A 15,533-nucleotide genomic window follows, 5' to 3' on the forward strand; every position below is an offset into this window, starting at 1 on the left:
CTACCAGCAGGTAACCTTAGGCTGCGGTGATGATCTCACTTTCTTATCTGTAAGCACGGGGCGAGCACCCTAACCCCCAGGAGACCCTGGGGAGCGGGGTTAGAGGGTGTGCAGCTGCACTGCTGGCCCCCCTGCCCCCAGACCCCCACAACCACCCCCTCACCTCCTTAACACTGCTGCCTCCCCTGGGAGGGTGCCCTGACTGCCCGGTTTAGGACCACAGCCCAGACCCCACCCTGCTCTGGGGACCGCTTCCCACCTCCGTTCTGACCCCCGGCACCTGCCACCTTCGAGCCCTCGTGCCTCCTCACACAGCGTGTGTAGGCTGCTGTCTGTCCCCCTCGCCAGAATGGACACTCCACGGGGCAAGGACTTCCATTCAGCTTGTCCCCTGGGGCAGCCCGAGCCCACAGGACAGTGTCTCACCCATCGGAGATGCTCATTTAACAACTGCGCTGTTTTCTATCTCAGCCCCTCCAACACAAAACGAGCAGAAGCGAGGAAGGCGGTGCCAGGCACGTGGATACGAGATGCATACGTGAGCTTACCCTGGCGGAGTTTCGGGGCGGAGCAGAGACCCACCCCTACAGACCCTGAGCCCACGCCTCTGCGTCCTGCAGGGAATCACCAGAAGCGGCCGAGGGAGGTCCAGCCCCGGAACGTGCAGCTGGCCCGGCCCCTGGCCTGGAAACACCCCCGGGAGCAGCCAGGGCATCCTGACAAGGGCGGGGTCCCCCAAGCAGCCCACGAAAGCTCCCAGCCGGCCACTCCATCTGCAGGGGAGACGCACTCAGCCAGGAGGACCAGAGAAAGTGCGCTGCCTCGGCTGCCCAGAAGGCCCGCTGCCGCTCGGGTCTAGGAGCCCCAGGGCGGGGATCCTTGCTGTATGGGAGGATGGGGCCCTCCCCACCCCAGGGAGCAGCCTCCAGCCCCGCTTTCTGGAGATGGGCCCCATCTCTGCAGCCCTCCCCTCCCACCTGCGGGACAGGACGTGTGGCTCTCGCTGACAGACTTCACCAGCCGGAGGTCACCACTCGGGACCAAAGGAGGCTCCACCGAAGGCTTTAGCTTCTGCTCGGGCTCCAGAGCCCCCGGCGGCTTGTGGCACCCCTGCTGCTGGCTGTGGTTGCGCAGGACCCGGTTGGCCGTCTCCATGACGACCGCGGTGTTCAGGCTCTCGGCCGCCATGGCCAGGAGCTCGTCATCATCCTCGCCGGCATCCCAGGCGTCGCTGGTGTTGCGCTCAAACTCCTGGAAGGTGCTGCCTCGCTTGGCCTTCACCGGCGTGGTCGGCACCTTGGGTGTGGCCCTGAGCAAGCTGCAAAGCAAAGGCAGCTTTTACTTGCGCCTCGGGGGGCTGAGCGTGGTCACCCAAGACCGGTCAGAGAGGAGAGCCCAGGTGAAAAGGTACACAAGCGAGCCGAGAGTGAAGTGAAAAAGCAAACACGATGCAGAGACATCCAGAATGAGACAAAGCTCACAGGATGCAGTGACAGGGAAGGAGGAGAGGTCTTCTGGGAGAGTCACGCTGAGCGTTCGCCCCACAGACCAACGCACAAGGACACACAGCACTGCCCAGCGATAGTGCCCAGCCCTGCCCCACAAACACTCTCAGCCCGACACCTTCGCAGACCTCCCACGGCAGCAGCTGGCGGTGTGGGTCAGGAGAGACTGTTCACGGGACACAGGCCCTTGGCAGGTGGATCTGGACACGGGACAACTGCAAGGATGCCCACAGCATGATGACACACAACACTGGCCCCACCGAGTGTCGGGAGCTCATCCGACATGTGTGGTCCTCCAGGGCCACCCCTGCCCCACACCCGCCCCTGCCGGAGGAGCCCAGACACAGGCAAGCAAGCTGAAGGCAGTGGGCAGAGAGCAGGGACAGTCAATTACCCCTTATCAGCTACGTGGTTTGCAAAAGATTTCTCTTGAAGGTTTTCTACTTTTTTGATGGTGTGTCCTTTGAAGCACAAAAGGTTTTAATTTTTATGACGTCCAATTTATCCTTTTGCTGTGGTTGCTTTTGGTGTGTTCTAAGAAGCCGTCTCCCGATCTAAGCTCACAGAGACTTGCCAGCCCCGCCCTGGCCCACGGGCAGCCCGAGACCCCGCACAGGCTGCCCACCTTGGGCCATGGCTTCCACGTCTGCCCTCCTCCGAGGATGGGCTATGCAAGGCCAGCAGCGCCTCACACAAAGCAACTGCTTGATATGTGCTGGCTGAGTGAAAGGCCACTTTCCTCCCCCTCAGGAATTCCAAGGAGCTGGGGGGGTCGCCACAGCCCCCCAAAACCTGGCCTGAGATGAGAACAGCCTTGCGAGATCTGAGGCGTCACTTACGTGCCATGTAACAGTGGATCAAATGGGGGGTGCTGGGCGCCATACACATGCTGGATGCTATTCAGAAAGAAAGGAAAACAAATTAGCTTCTCCTCAGCTTTCCCAGGAGCCCCCCACTGACTCAGGAAGAAGGCCAGCTCCTCAAACCCACGCCCGAGGGAGCAACTCTGGCCACCGCAGGGTCCCGAGGGCGTGTCTGGAAAGAATGAATAGCGCCGTGCAAGCCCACGACCCGCACACAAGCAGGGCATTCACCCTCCCTGCGAACGGGCCTCACTGAGGGACCCACAGCCCCAAGGGCGTCAGCACAGAGCCTCGGGCATCGACTAGGGGAGCTGGTGCGTCTCCCCGCAGCCTCTGCCCTCAGACTAAAAGACGGACCACGAAACGCCCGTTGGGAAGTTCTCCTCTGGTACCATTCTGTCTAAAGATGGAATACAGAATTACAAAGAAGACAAATATAATTTTGTTAAAAGACTTCATGGTTTCACTATAAAGTCTGTGTTCATCAGAGTAGATCTGGAAAAGAGACGGAAACAGAGTAACTTGCCGGCACACTGGTCAGTGGAGCGACCCCACCCACGCTCCTTCCTCCTCTCAACGCCCAGCCAGGGGCGGCCACGGGACCCGGGGCCGGTCAGAAAGAGAAACACTTAGCTGGCACACCCCTGGCCCTTAGCTTTCCCCTTCTTCTGGCCCGGAACACACATATGAGGCCAAGAGGTGCCTCAGCCATCCTGCCCCCGAGAGAAATAAACACGAGTTAAAACTAAAGCCTCCCTGGAAGAAGGGCAGTGGGGTGGGGACTGGCGGCGGAGATGAGGAGAGCGCGGGTCTCCAGCAGGTTTGAGAGCTGCCAGCCCAACCTTGGACCTCGGACTTCATGGCATGAAATAAACAAGCCCCTGTTTGTTGACGCCATGGGCACTCAGAGTCCTAACTGATGCGGTCCACATGGAACAGACAGCCACTGTAACACTGAGGCAGAGCCTTGCAGGGTGCGTGTATGTAAAGACAAACACAGACACTCAGGTGTTTAGTAGATAGATGAAGTCTTCTTAGCTTTTTAAAACAGAATGAATGAAATCCTACCTTGTTTACTTAGTAATGTATCACAACTACTTCCCCATATTACTGTTCTTCAATTTACTTAAATACATTTATTTACTTTATCTTTATACATATATTATGCGATACACACGAAAAATATATGTAGCTTATACACATTTAAAAACATAATACTGAGGGCACATGGGACCTTCCCATACCTTTCTCTGCAACTCCCATAAATCTATAATTATTTTCAAGTTTTGTAAGTTTTTTACAAATCTCAATAATGAGTACCACCTCCCTGGACAATCTCCCCTCTAATTTCACACTGTCCCACCATATGGTTACAGGGTAATTTGTTTAACCAGTGTTGACCGTGAGATATTTAACTTGTTTAAAATTGTGTGTGATTATAAAAGCAGCAATAAACTTCTCTGGGGACAATACTTTCACACAAATATAACTTCTAAAGGATAAAGTCCCAGAGAAGGAAGGCTTGGGACATAAAGGATGCACGTATGGACGGTAGGTATAAACGGCTGACCCCTGAACAACGTGGTGTGCGGGGTCACTGACCCACCGCACAGTCGAAAATCTGAGCGTTGCTTCCAGTAGGCCCTGCGGTTGCTCCTACCGGCAGTTCTGCGCACACAGCTTCAGCCCACCCAGATGGTGCAGGGCTGTAGTATTTACTCCTGAAAAACACCTGCTTGTAAGCGGACCCACGCAGTTCAAACCCGTGTTATTCAAGGGCCCACAGTAGGGACCATGAATCATTGCTATTTGATGGGAGAAAAGGGGTCTCAGTGCTGCTTCTGCACCTTCTCGATGATTGGGGAGGCTGAGCGATCTTGAAACACATTTTGTTCATCTGTGCTGCTTCTTTTTGTAAAATGCCTGTTCGGACCCTTTGTCCATTTTTCTAAGGGGCTGTTCACCCTTTTCTCACTGATTTGTAAAAACCTCTCTGTAAACAAAGGATTCCTTTGTCACTGAGGCAGTGAGGTGGGCAGAATAAGGGCCCCAAAAGTGTCACCTCCCAAGCCCAGCACCTGTGAACGTGTCACCTCACACTGTCATAGGGAAGAACCTTTGTGTTCTATTAGAAGTTCATCACTAAAGGGATGTTGCCTATAAGCTTAAATCATACATAGTGGTCCATCTCTGGGAACCCTGCCTCCCAGGTAATGAGCATTAAGCTAAAATACCTTTGTTTAGCTCACAGGAAACCTCCTGCCCAGGCCCACCTGCGAATGACTGCAGGGAGGAAGAAATGAACACATCCCCTCTGGGGGCTGACGGGAACCAGGAAATGTTTGACTTTACCCCCTCCCCTTTTCGTATAAAAGGAGCCTGAATTATAAGTCAGGCAAGATGGTTCTTTGCGGCACGAGCCCACCATCTTCTTGGTCGGCTGGCTTTCTGAATCAAGTCGTTATTCCCTGTCCCAACAACTCGCCTCTCAATTGTCAGCCTGTCACACAGCGAGCAGTACGAGCTTGAACTCGGTGACAAATTTGGGGGAGCCATCTAGGAGCCCCGCTGCTCGTGGCCAGCCGCCCCAGTCGGGGACCTTTCGGGTAAGGCCCTAGAAGCTGGCAGGACCACTTACCCTGAGGAACTGCCCTCCAAAGTTCCCTGGAACGACACCGGCTACCCCAGCGCTTGGCAGTTGGATCAAGGAATCGACATTCTGGGGGCCGACGGGCTCCATACAGTAGGGTTAAGTCGCTCCGGTGTGCACAGCCAGAAACTTTATTTCCTCTCCGTTTGGGGCTTTTTCACTGGACTAAGCCAACTTGTTTTGTGTTTGAGTGGAGCACCCTGTCGGAGAGTGGGAAGAGCTGCTGGACTCTACCCGATTCGTGAATTTGTTTTGTATTTGGAGCACCCTGTCGGAGAGTGGGAAGAGGTGTTGGACTCCTACCCGATTTGTGGACCGGCTCGCTGCCTTCTTTGGATGCTAGCACTTGTGTGTGCCCTTTGTGTTTTGTCTTGAAAAGGGAGTAATGTTCCAACTCTCCCCAAAGAAAGTCCTCTGAGGTGCATTTTGGATAAGGGATCTGAATACAGCTCTGAAGCATGGGTGAGTGGAAGATGGTATGGTAACAACATGTGGCCACAGTACCTGTTAGGATCTCCACAGGGGGTTTAGAAAGGGTTATCTTGGGACGCTGTGCACCCTGTACTGCTACTCTTGCTGTGTTTATTACGCCGCTTATGGTCTCCTGTGTCCTTGGTATATGTAAAACCCCAAGGCCAAACTTGAGGGTTTATTTAGGATTTTGTTTGTTCTTTTGGTTTTTTTGTTTCATTTTGTTTGGTACTGTTTCTCCACTAACAGCCAAATCAGTTTTGTGATACTTAAAACTTTTACTGATATTAAATGGAGGAAAGGAACGGGAAAAAAAACCTGTCCTTGTCCAAGAGTGGGACATTTGAGGAAAAAGAGAAAGGTTCCACTTGGTTCCTAAAATCACCAAAAACTACAAACAAACAGAAGTGTCTTTTCCATAAATACTAGTAAAAAGGGTTTAGCTATGGGAGACAGGTGACCTTGATTTGTCCCATTTGCCAGAAACCCAATTTGAATCCAACCTCTTCTATAACCGATGGGTTTTACATTGTTGTACCTGATTCACGGCTAAAATTTTCGAATGGGAACTATGCGGTCCCTGTGTTTGTGTTTGCACATGTTTTATAGATGTGTGGCACCGCCAAAACTAATCCGTAAAAGAGCTCTATTTAATTGGCTTAAAGGAAATTAAGTGCTTATAAATACTCAAATATAAAAGAAACTGGCCAGAATGAGTTTCAGGTTCACGTGATCTAGGAAATACTCAGTATTAACATCCTGTGTTAAGGTGAGCTTAAGCTTGTCGGTTTGATACAGATATGACTTTAGAGTCATCACCACTAAGTAGAATACTTTCATTGTACCTGGGTTTACTAGAAATCAAATAAGACCCTATCCCTGTTATAAAGTTTGTCAGCAAGAAAAATAACAGTGTGACGAAGCTTTTAAGTAAGTAAGATAGAGGTAAATGAAGTAGAGAGTTTTGGGTAAACTCTGCAGGAATAATGTTCTGGGAATGTCTGTCTGGAATAGTCTCTCCAGATTTCTGTAACTCGAAACTAAACTAAGTTCTAAGATAAGATTGAACTTAATTAAAATCTCAGAGGTAAAGTGGTACAAGACCTGAATTTGGTTCTCTAAGAGGACAAAGTTTTCTTAAAATATTGAACTGCTTTTGGTAAAAGAATGAGTTTAAGTGATCTGTATTTGCCATTGAGATCTTTTATTATCACTGGTTAAAAACGCTTTGATATTTTTGACAAACTTCCCAAAGATCAAGTTCGAAGTGGGGTTCACTTGACCTCTGGCTAACTTCTGGATTTTCCGGAGGGTCCCTGGAACACCTCAAATTACTTGTTTTCTCTCCGTCTCGGAGAGAGGAATATTAAACTCACTGGGCTTACGTGGTGTGTTGAATTGCAGGAGAGGCACTGTCAGATGAGTGATGATAAACTTCTTAGGTCGTATCACATGGGTAAATGAATACAGTCTAGAAATTACATGGAGCTCCTAAAATTCTGGAATAGCCTGGTAAAGACAACAGTCATAATTATAGAAATGATCTTAAAATGTTTGCCACAGCAGTAACCAAGTTTTTGTTCAACTGCACTGCAATCCCAGTTGGTTGATGCCAAAGCAAAAAGGCATCCTTTTAATGGTTAGATGATCAATTGCTATCTATGGTTTTAAGTGGCTTTTGAACGACTCTATAGCTGTTTTGTGGGAAAAGCAGGGAAGAATGACGGCATCCTTTCTGTGCAAGCATTGGCTCTGTTATCAGGGAAAATAAGGAAGGGAATGAGAACGAGCACACACGGCTTCAAACCTGCACTCCTCCGGCTGAGCTGGCGTCCCAGCCACTCTGGCCGTTCTGCCAACATATCCACCCCGTCCACTACCTCCCGTTCCCGACACTGGGGCTCAGGACCTCCCCTCCTTCTAGGGATCAATTAGAAAAGCCTGTGTTAGCTTCTGGGGCACAGGGACTTGGTCTGGTATCGCCATCTAAGACCCGACAGGGCACCCAATTTGGGCCAGGAGCCACTTCCGGGACATCATGGCTATTTCCCCTATGCCATTATCTCATAGGGGGACTAAATGCAAATGACCAGCTGGCTGGGTTTCTCAGACTTCTTTAACTGGGTACAGGGAGGATCCTCTGCACCTGAAGCCCACCTGGCAGCACCCACAGCCGAGCCAAGGGGGACCCCAGTGAGGGAGGAAGGCCCCACTTTGGCAGGGCTCTGAAAGGGGAAACCAAAGCTAAAGAGTTTGAACAACATTCAAGAAACTCAGCAAAACAAATGAAGACCTCTCTGAATTTTTGGAGAGGATTTATCAGTCCTGCAGACGTCATACTAATGCAGATCCCGAGGTCCCTGAAAATATCAGAATGGTCAATTTGACATTTCGGAGCAAAGCGCTTCAGATATCAGGACAAAGTTGCTGGTGAATTTGGAATGAACCCTTCTCGATTGGTAGATGTTGCTTTTAAAGTGTTCAACAGGGAACAACGACAGAAGAAAGACGACGCTCTTAGACGACACGCCACTTCTTCGGCAGTGGCGCTGGATTCCCGGAAGGAGGGGTGAGCCCTCACTGGGGAAAGAACAGCATGCTGTGAGGACCAGGAACGCTGGAAAACAGAAAACAGTCAGCAGGAGCCCCTCGCCCGGTAGAAAGACAGGGACGCTCGGAAGAGGCCCAGGGGCTCCCTTGGACTCGAGGCGCCTAACTTCCCACAGGAGCCCCGGGTAAAACCGACAGTGGGAAGTGAGCTGACTGTCTTTCTGACAGACCTCACCCTGAAGTTTTTCACCAAAACGCCTTGACATCAGAATCCAGAACACACACTTTTTATTTTCTTTTTTTTTTTTTTTTGCCGCAGCGCATAGCTCGTGGGATCTTAGTTCTCCAACAAGGGATCGAATCCGGGCCCGCGGCAGTGGAAGCCCAGTCCTAACCACTGGACCGCCAGGGAATTCCCCCAGAACACGCTTTATGCCTACAGATGGAGCTCATGAAAATCCCAGAAAAGGAGACAGAGCTCTTTCCCCCAAGGTCTTTAAAAATAACCCAGAGCCTGCTGTCAGACCTCCCCAGATGGGGACTCAACACAGAGGAACCTGCCCCACCGAGGACTGAAAGACAGACTCTCCACAAATGCCTTAAACTGCAAGAAATTTCAGACACGCTGGTGGTGTTTGTGTGGACGCTCTTTCAGGATGCGTGGAAACATATGCCACCTGGACAGAAGATCTCTGATGTGGGTAAAGCCCTCCGTAGGGAAATTATCCCCTGATTTCGATGACGGCATTAAAACAACATTCATCCTGGAGACCATAATCAACGGGAAAAACCAAGAAAATGAATCATACATTAAAAAGGAACGTCGCTAAAACATGTCGCGAGACACTGAACTTGGGATAAGGCCTTGCCAGTTGCGCTGCTACGGATCAGTGGCTCCCAGAAGCGGGCTTAAATTAAGCCCCTTTAGAATACTGTATGGCAGGCCATTGCAGGTGTGTGCCCAGGCAGGAGGATCTATAAATGCTAAAGACCTAGCGGTGGCCAATCACATTAAAACTTCGGGCACTATTTATTCATGAGTTTACCTCCAACAGGCCTGGCCATCCAACCGAAGTAGACGGGAATTCCGTCTCCATTGCCCACTGGAGAAGGGGCAACCAATTTGTTTAACTGGGTCCAAATACACAGCACCGGAATTTAGTATATGTACTGGGAACTGGAACCAAAACCCCAAGTTCAGTTACGAATTAGACAACCAAGTGCTAAGAGGTTTCGTCGGGTTCAACTAGTTGTAGATAAAAATTCTAAGGGATATTCATCACCTCCGTTCAGCAGAATGGTCTTCATTCCTTTTCCCACAAGACCGTTGAATGGATGCTGACAGTGGGGAATAGTGATACGGAAGAACCTTTTTATATTCCATCACAAGTTCATCACTAAAGGGATGTTGCCTAGAAGCTTAAATCATACATAGTGGCCCATCTCTGGGCACCCTGCCTCCCAGGTAATGACCGTTAAGCTAAAATACCTTTGTTTAGCTCACAGGAAACCTCCTGCCCAGGCCCACCTGTGAAGGACTGCAGGCAGGAAGAAATGAACACATCCTCTCTGGGGGCTGACAGGAACCAGGAAGTGTTTCACTTTACCCCCTCCCCTTTTCGTATAAAAGGAGCCTGAGTTCTAACTCAGGCAAGCTGGCTCTTCGGGGCACGGGCCCACCATCCTCTTGGTCTGCTGGCTTTCTGAATAAAGTCGCTACTCCCTGTCCCAACAACTTTTCTCTCGATAACTGGCCTGTTGTGCAGCGGGCAGTACCAGCTTAGACTCGGTAACAACACAGCAGAGGGGGCTTTTTAGATGTGACCAAGGGCACACACCTTGGGAGAGCATCCTGCGTTATTCAGGTGGGTTCAATCTAATCATAAGTCCTTAAGTGGAAAACCTCCCCGGCTGTGGTCGGGGAGCTCATGACCATGGAGGAAGGCTCAGCTCGAGGCTGCACAGCTGGCTTTGAGGATGCAGAAAGGGGGCCATAGTCAAGGCAGCCTTGAGAAGCTAGAATGGTAAGGAGATGGTTTCTCGCCTAGAGACTCCAGAAAGCCCTGCCAACACCTTGGTTTTAGCCCAGTGAGACCTGTGTGCAGACTTCTGACCTCCAGAACTGTAAGACGATAAATATGTGTTATTAGCCAGGAGGTTTGTGGTAATCTGTTTCGGCAGCAATGGAAAACTAATACAGGTAGCAAATCTGTTTTCCTGGTATGTGGGAGGCTTAAAGGTTTATGTTAAGTCATCACACTTTTATCCTTTACGGAGGGTTCTGCTTTGAGGACTATACTTGGAAAAGCCCACCCCCTACTGCCCTAGTCCATTCAGGGTGCTATAATAAAAAATACCATGCACTGAGCAGCTTATAAACAAAGTCTCACGGTCGTGCAGGCTGGGAAGTCCAAGATCAAGGCATATGCGCTTTCAGTGTCTGGGGAGAACTCCCTTCCTGGTGTGCAGACAGACATCTCCCTATATCCTCACATGGCAGAATGGGTGAAAGAGCCCTCTGGGGTCTCTCTTGTAAGGACACTAACCTCATTCACGAGGGTTCCACCCTCATGACATAATCACCTCCCAAAGGCCCCACTTCCTAACACCATCACGTTGGGGGTTAGGATCTCAACATACGAATTTGGGGGGCACGCAAACATTCAGTCCATAACACCTAAGGCTGCATAAATATGAGTGTGTTTCATATTTCTGTGGTTTCATTTTTTACCCCCGTGTTTTCAGTCGCCTAGAATTTATTTTATTTCGCTATATGCTACTTAGTAGGAAACTTCTTTAAAAAGTAACCCATTCCAATTTATTAAACAACCTACCCTTTCCCCCACTGGTTTGAGGGTATCATCTTTAATAGTACATTAAATTATTATATATAGGTCATTTTTTCAGTTTCCTATGCAGTTTCTGTTCAGTTTTCCATTCCTGTGCCTGCAGCACGTTTAAATCAGGTAAAACGCTCTTTTTTACATCCTAAAACTTCTCAGCACAATTTAACAAACATCCGACAATGCCACTTTGTGACGGGCGTTATGATGGGTGCTGGGCAGGCACAGATGAGCACACTGTAGTCCAAACTCTTAAGGACCTTGCAGTTTACTTATAATAGCAAAAAACGAACCAGCATTATAAGGCTCCATGAGAATTCCTACCATAGCGTGCCACAAGGGTACATAAAGCCAGTCTTACGGAAAAGGAAGGTTCCTCGAGGAAAAATTCCTTAAACTGAGACCTATGAAAAGAATAGGAAGAGTGAGGTAGACAGAACGTTCCAAGCAAAGAGAACAACACGAGAAGACCCTGACGGCGCGGGAGAGGGTGAAATGGTTGGGAAATGAAAGCCACAGCTGGTGGCCTGTCACTAGAGTGCGCAGAAGGCAAGTGCCAGGGCAGACCTTGCCTCGAGGTCCTGGGACACCAGAGTGCAGAGGGGCCTGAAGACCCCAGTCCAGCCCTCACTCCACAGAGGAGGGGAGGGGCTCTCAAGAGGCCTGTCTTTGCTGTGATCCGAAAGCAAGGCAGTGACCCTCCACTTGCCCTGTGAGGACACCTCTGCGGTGGGCAAGGCCCACAGGGAGGTCACGTCGGGCCTGGAGGGGCCCTGGAGGAGAAGCTTCTCCCAAAGGCAAGAAACACACAGGAAGGGGGAGGGACAACACCATGCCCACCCCACTGTGCGCCAACCACTCAGCTTCAGCCTTTCCCAACAGCCTCCGAATCTGCTCCAGACTCCTGTTTGCTCTTCAGCATGAGATACAGCAGACAATAAAACACAGAGCATAACAGCCATGGTGAACAGATTTAGCATCATTTCAAACTCAGTGCGTCTGTTCCTCTTATCCTCACAACCCAGCAGGCAGATATGGCTATCCCCACCGTACAGATGGAGAAACTGAGGGACAGAAAGCTTAAGTGGCCTGCCCAAGGTCACACCCAGCTAGCAGGTTGCAAGGCCAGCTTAATAGCACCTAGAACATAAATACCCACACAAACACCACAGCGTCACTTTAGCGCCATCCGAAACCCTATCATTTGGGGGCTTCCCTGGCGGTCCCTGGTTAGGGCTTGGTGCTTTCGCTATGGGGTCCAGGTTCGATCCCTGGTCTGGGAACTAAGCCCCTGCAAGCCTCGCTGCACGGCCGGAAAAACAAAAACCCTATCATTTTGTCATACAATAGATGTGAAACCCTCCCCAATTCTACTGTCCTATGAGGTCACTAGCAACCTGAATCTGACACTTAAAATTCTCACACAAGTGTTTATACCTTTACTGCAGACTTGTGCGTCTCTAGGCAACCTATGGTATTATTCTGCATGTTTGTAAAGATTAAGTTAATATTATTTTATAATATACCAACTTTATATATCTTTTTGCAGCTTTATTTTCTCTCAAGATGGTTTTTTTGTGTGTCAGTGTTAACACATGTAGCTCCAGTTTTGTTGTCCTGTGAGGTTTCATTTTGTGTGTGAAGGGGGGTGTTTTAGCAGTAAACCAACTTTTCAAAAGAATTTCTACAGAGAAGCACAGGACAGGCAGAAGCAGAGCTGTTCCGGTAAAGGGGAGAAAAGCAGGAGCGCACCCACTTCCCAACTCATTCTGAGGCCAGAATTACCCTGATACCAAAAGCAGACAAATACATCACAAAAGAAAACTACAGGGACTCCCTGGTCAGGGAACTAGGATCCCGCAAGCGGCGCGGCCAAAAAAAAAAAAAAAAAAAAAACTACAGACCGGTATCTCCTATAAATATACGCACAAAACTCCTCAACAAAATACTAGCAAACCAAATCCAACAACATTAAAAAAGGACTGTACATCATGACCAAGTAGGATTTATCCAAGGAGTGCAAGGCTGGCTTAAAACCTGAAAATCCCAATAGGAAAAAGGACAAAGCCACACAATGACTTCAATAGTCACAGAAAAAGCACCTGCAAAACCCAACACCCCTTCATGATAAAGATGCTCAACAACTAGTAGTAGAAGGAAATGTCCTCATCCTGATAAAAGACATCTACAAAAAACCCATATCTAACATCATACCTAAGGCGAATGACTGAACGTTTTCCCCCTAAGGTCAGGAACAAGACAAGGATGTCCACTCTCCCCACTTTTGTTCAATATTGTACTGGAGGTCTTAGGGCAACTAGGCAAGAATGAGAATAAAAGGCATCCAGATTAGAAACGAAGAAGTAAAACGAACAAGATAATATAATCTTATGTACAGAAAATACTAAAGAATTCACTAAAAAAGTAGTGAAACTAAACAACAAATTCAGCAAGGCCTCAACATACAAGACGAACATACAAATACTAATTGTATTTCTATACATTCACAATGAACAATCCAAAAACGAAATTAAAAAAACAACTCCACTTATTATAACATCAAAAAGAATGATATGTTTAGGAACAGATTAACAAAAGGTGTATAAAACTTATACTCTGAAAACTAAAAACTACTATTGAAAGAATTTAAAGAAAACCTCAATCAATGGAAAAATACCCATGTTTGTATTAAAAGACGTAATATTGTTAAGCCTACAGCACTCTCTAAATTCACTACAGACTCAACGCATCCCTATCAAAATACCAGGCAGCTTCTACGTAGAAATTGATAAGATGACCCTGAAATTCACATGGAAACTCAAGAGACCCAGAATGACCAGGTTAAAACACTCTTGAAAAAGAAGAAGTTGAGGACTCACTCCTCCAGATTTCAAAACTTACTAAAAGATTCAGTAATCAAGTCAGTATGGTAGTGGCATAAGGATAAACGTAGAGATCAGTGGAACAGAAGTGAGATTCTAGACTCCTCACATTTACAGTCAATTGATTTTTTTTTTTTTAATGGTGCCAAGACCCTTCACTGGAGAAAGAACTGTCTTTCAACAGATGGTGCCGGGACAACTAGATAACCACATGCGAAGAAAAAAGTTGCACCCTAGATGGACAGGTAAACAAAATGTGGTACACCCATAAAATGGAAGATTACTCAGCTATAAAATGAAGTGCTGATACATGCTACAACACAAAGGACCTCGCAAACATTACGCTGAGTACAGGAAGCCAGTCAGTCACCAAAAAATCCCCACATTATCATATGACTCCATCTATATGAAATGTCTCTAATGGACAAATCATACTACAGAGACAGAAAGATCAGTGGTTTCCTGGGGTGTGGGGTGGGAAGCCGGGGTGACCACTAATGAGTACAGGGTTTCTTTCTGAGATGATAAACATGTTCTAAAATTGACTGTGGTGAGAGTTATACAACCTCTTGAATACAATATAGTATCATTGAATTTTACACTTGAAATGAGTGAATGGTGGCGTATGTGAATTAAAATAGGTGAATTATGATATGTGAACCTCAATAAAGATGTAACTTTTTTAAAAGGCAATACAGGTTCCACTGGGTTCTCCTGGCCACCATGCTGTGAGGAAGCCCACACCAGCCAGCCACATGGAGGGCCCGTAGGTGTGGGCACCACAACTAACAGCGCTGGCGGGGGTCCCGGGTGACGGCCTGCGCCCAACTGCTAGACACGTGAGGGACTCAGGCTGCAGCCTTCAAGACTTCCCAGTGACACCCAAGAGCTTTCTTTTCTTTTTTCCTTTTTTTTGGCCAAAAAAAAAAAAAGTATCAGCCTGCCTAGGTCAAGCACCACCCATCTGTTGTGGTCCCTTTCCTGAACTTTCCATGGATGCCTCCCTGACCTTGGTAGAAAGTTTCCAGTTTTAAGAATCCGAAGGCCTGGGTTCAAGTCCCACTAAGAGCGTTAACCAAGTAATTGTTCCGAGCTTCACCTTCCTCATCCCGGAAATGGAAATAAGAATGTGTATGAAATGAGATAACCATACAATAGCAGTGTGAGTACTGCAGTGACCTACGACAGTATTTACCAATACTATCAATCTATCTTTCCTCGAGCATTTGCATTCTTCCATTATGCGCAAATGTATTCAATACAGCTCCAAACCAGCAGGCGGTCTGGTCTGCAACCCACCACTTGCATGTCATTTTCACAAAAGTCTGCAGCATTGTCACATACTGCAGGCCTTTCCCTCCCAGGACAGCAGGAAACGCATTAATGCTTCATGGGCAAACCACCTGTGTTTACTGAGCAGAAAATGTTCCAACCAAGTTCAAGCTCAGACTAAAAGGAACCTCATTTTATCTTATTAAAATTACATCTTTATTCGGTTTTGCATAGGGAAAGAGAAAAACAGGCTTCAACTAAAGCCCTTTTTAAAGAATAAGTGGTAACTAATACACATACCTCCTTTCAAATAATGAAATCTTTCCTTAAAAAATACATTAACCAATAAACTTTTTTAGAAATTGTACTGCTTTAAAACACTACAGTAATTCCCTGAACCCTAATCATTCCTTCTAAAAAGCAGATCCACGTCACATAGTTCCACTGCCAGCTACACACCCTGGAAAAACAGTTACACAGGTACACAAGGAGACAGG

The 15,533-nt window shown here is 48.0% G+C and overlaps 1 protein-coding gene across 3 annotated transcripts in view; it reads right to left on the reverse strand.

Moving 5' to 3' along the window:
* TBC1D22A (TBC1 domain family member 22A) overlaps window positions 1-15,533 on the reverse strand; it is a 318,317-nt gene that overhangs the window by 287,312 nt on the left and 15,472 nt on the right. For 2 of the 3 annotated variants that reach the window (XM_065887136.1, XM_065887135.1), the window contains exons 2-3: window positions 2,345-2,401; window positions 978-1,318 (exon numbers count right to left, since the gene is read on the reverse strand). In XM_065887136.1, the coding sequence (XP_065743208.1) occupies window positions 978-1,318; window positions 2,345-2,401 (398 nt within the window). The remainder of the gene's footprint in view (window positions 1-977; window positions 1,319-2,344; window positions 2,402-15,533) is intronic. The other variant, XM_065887138.1, reaches the window with a different exon arrangement.

The sequence above is a fragment of the Phocoena phocoena genome, chromosome 11 (assembly GCF_963924675.1).
Source record: "Phocoena phocoena chromosome 11, mPhoPho1.1, whole genome shotgun sequence".
Lineage (NCBI taxonomy): Eukaryota > Metazoa > Chordata > Mammalia > Artiodactyla > Phocoenidae > Phocoena > Phocoena phocoena.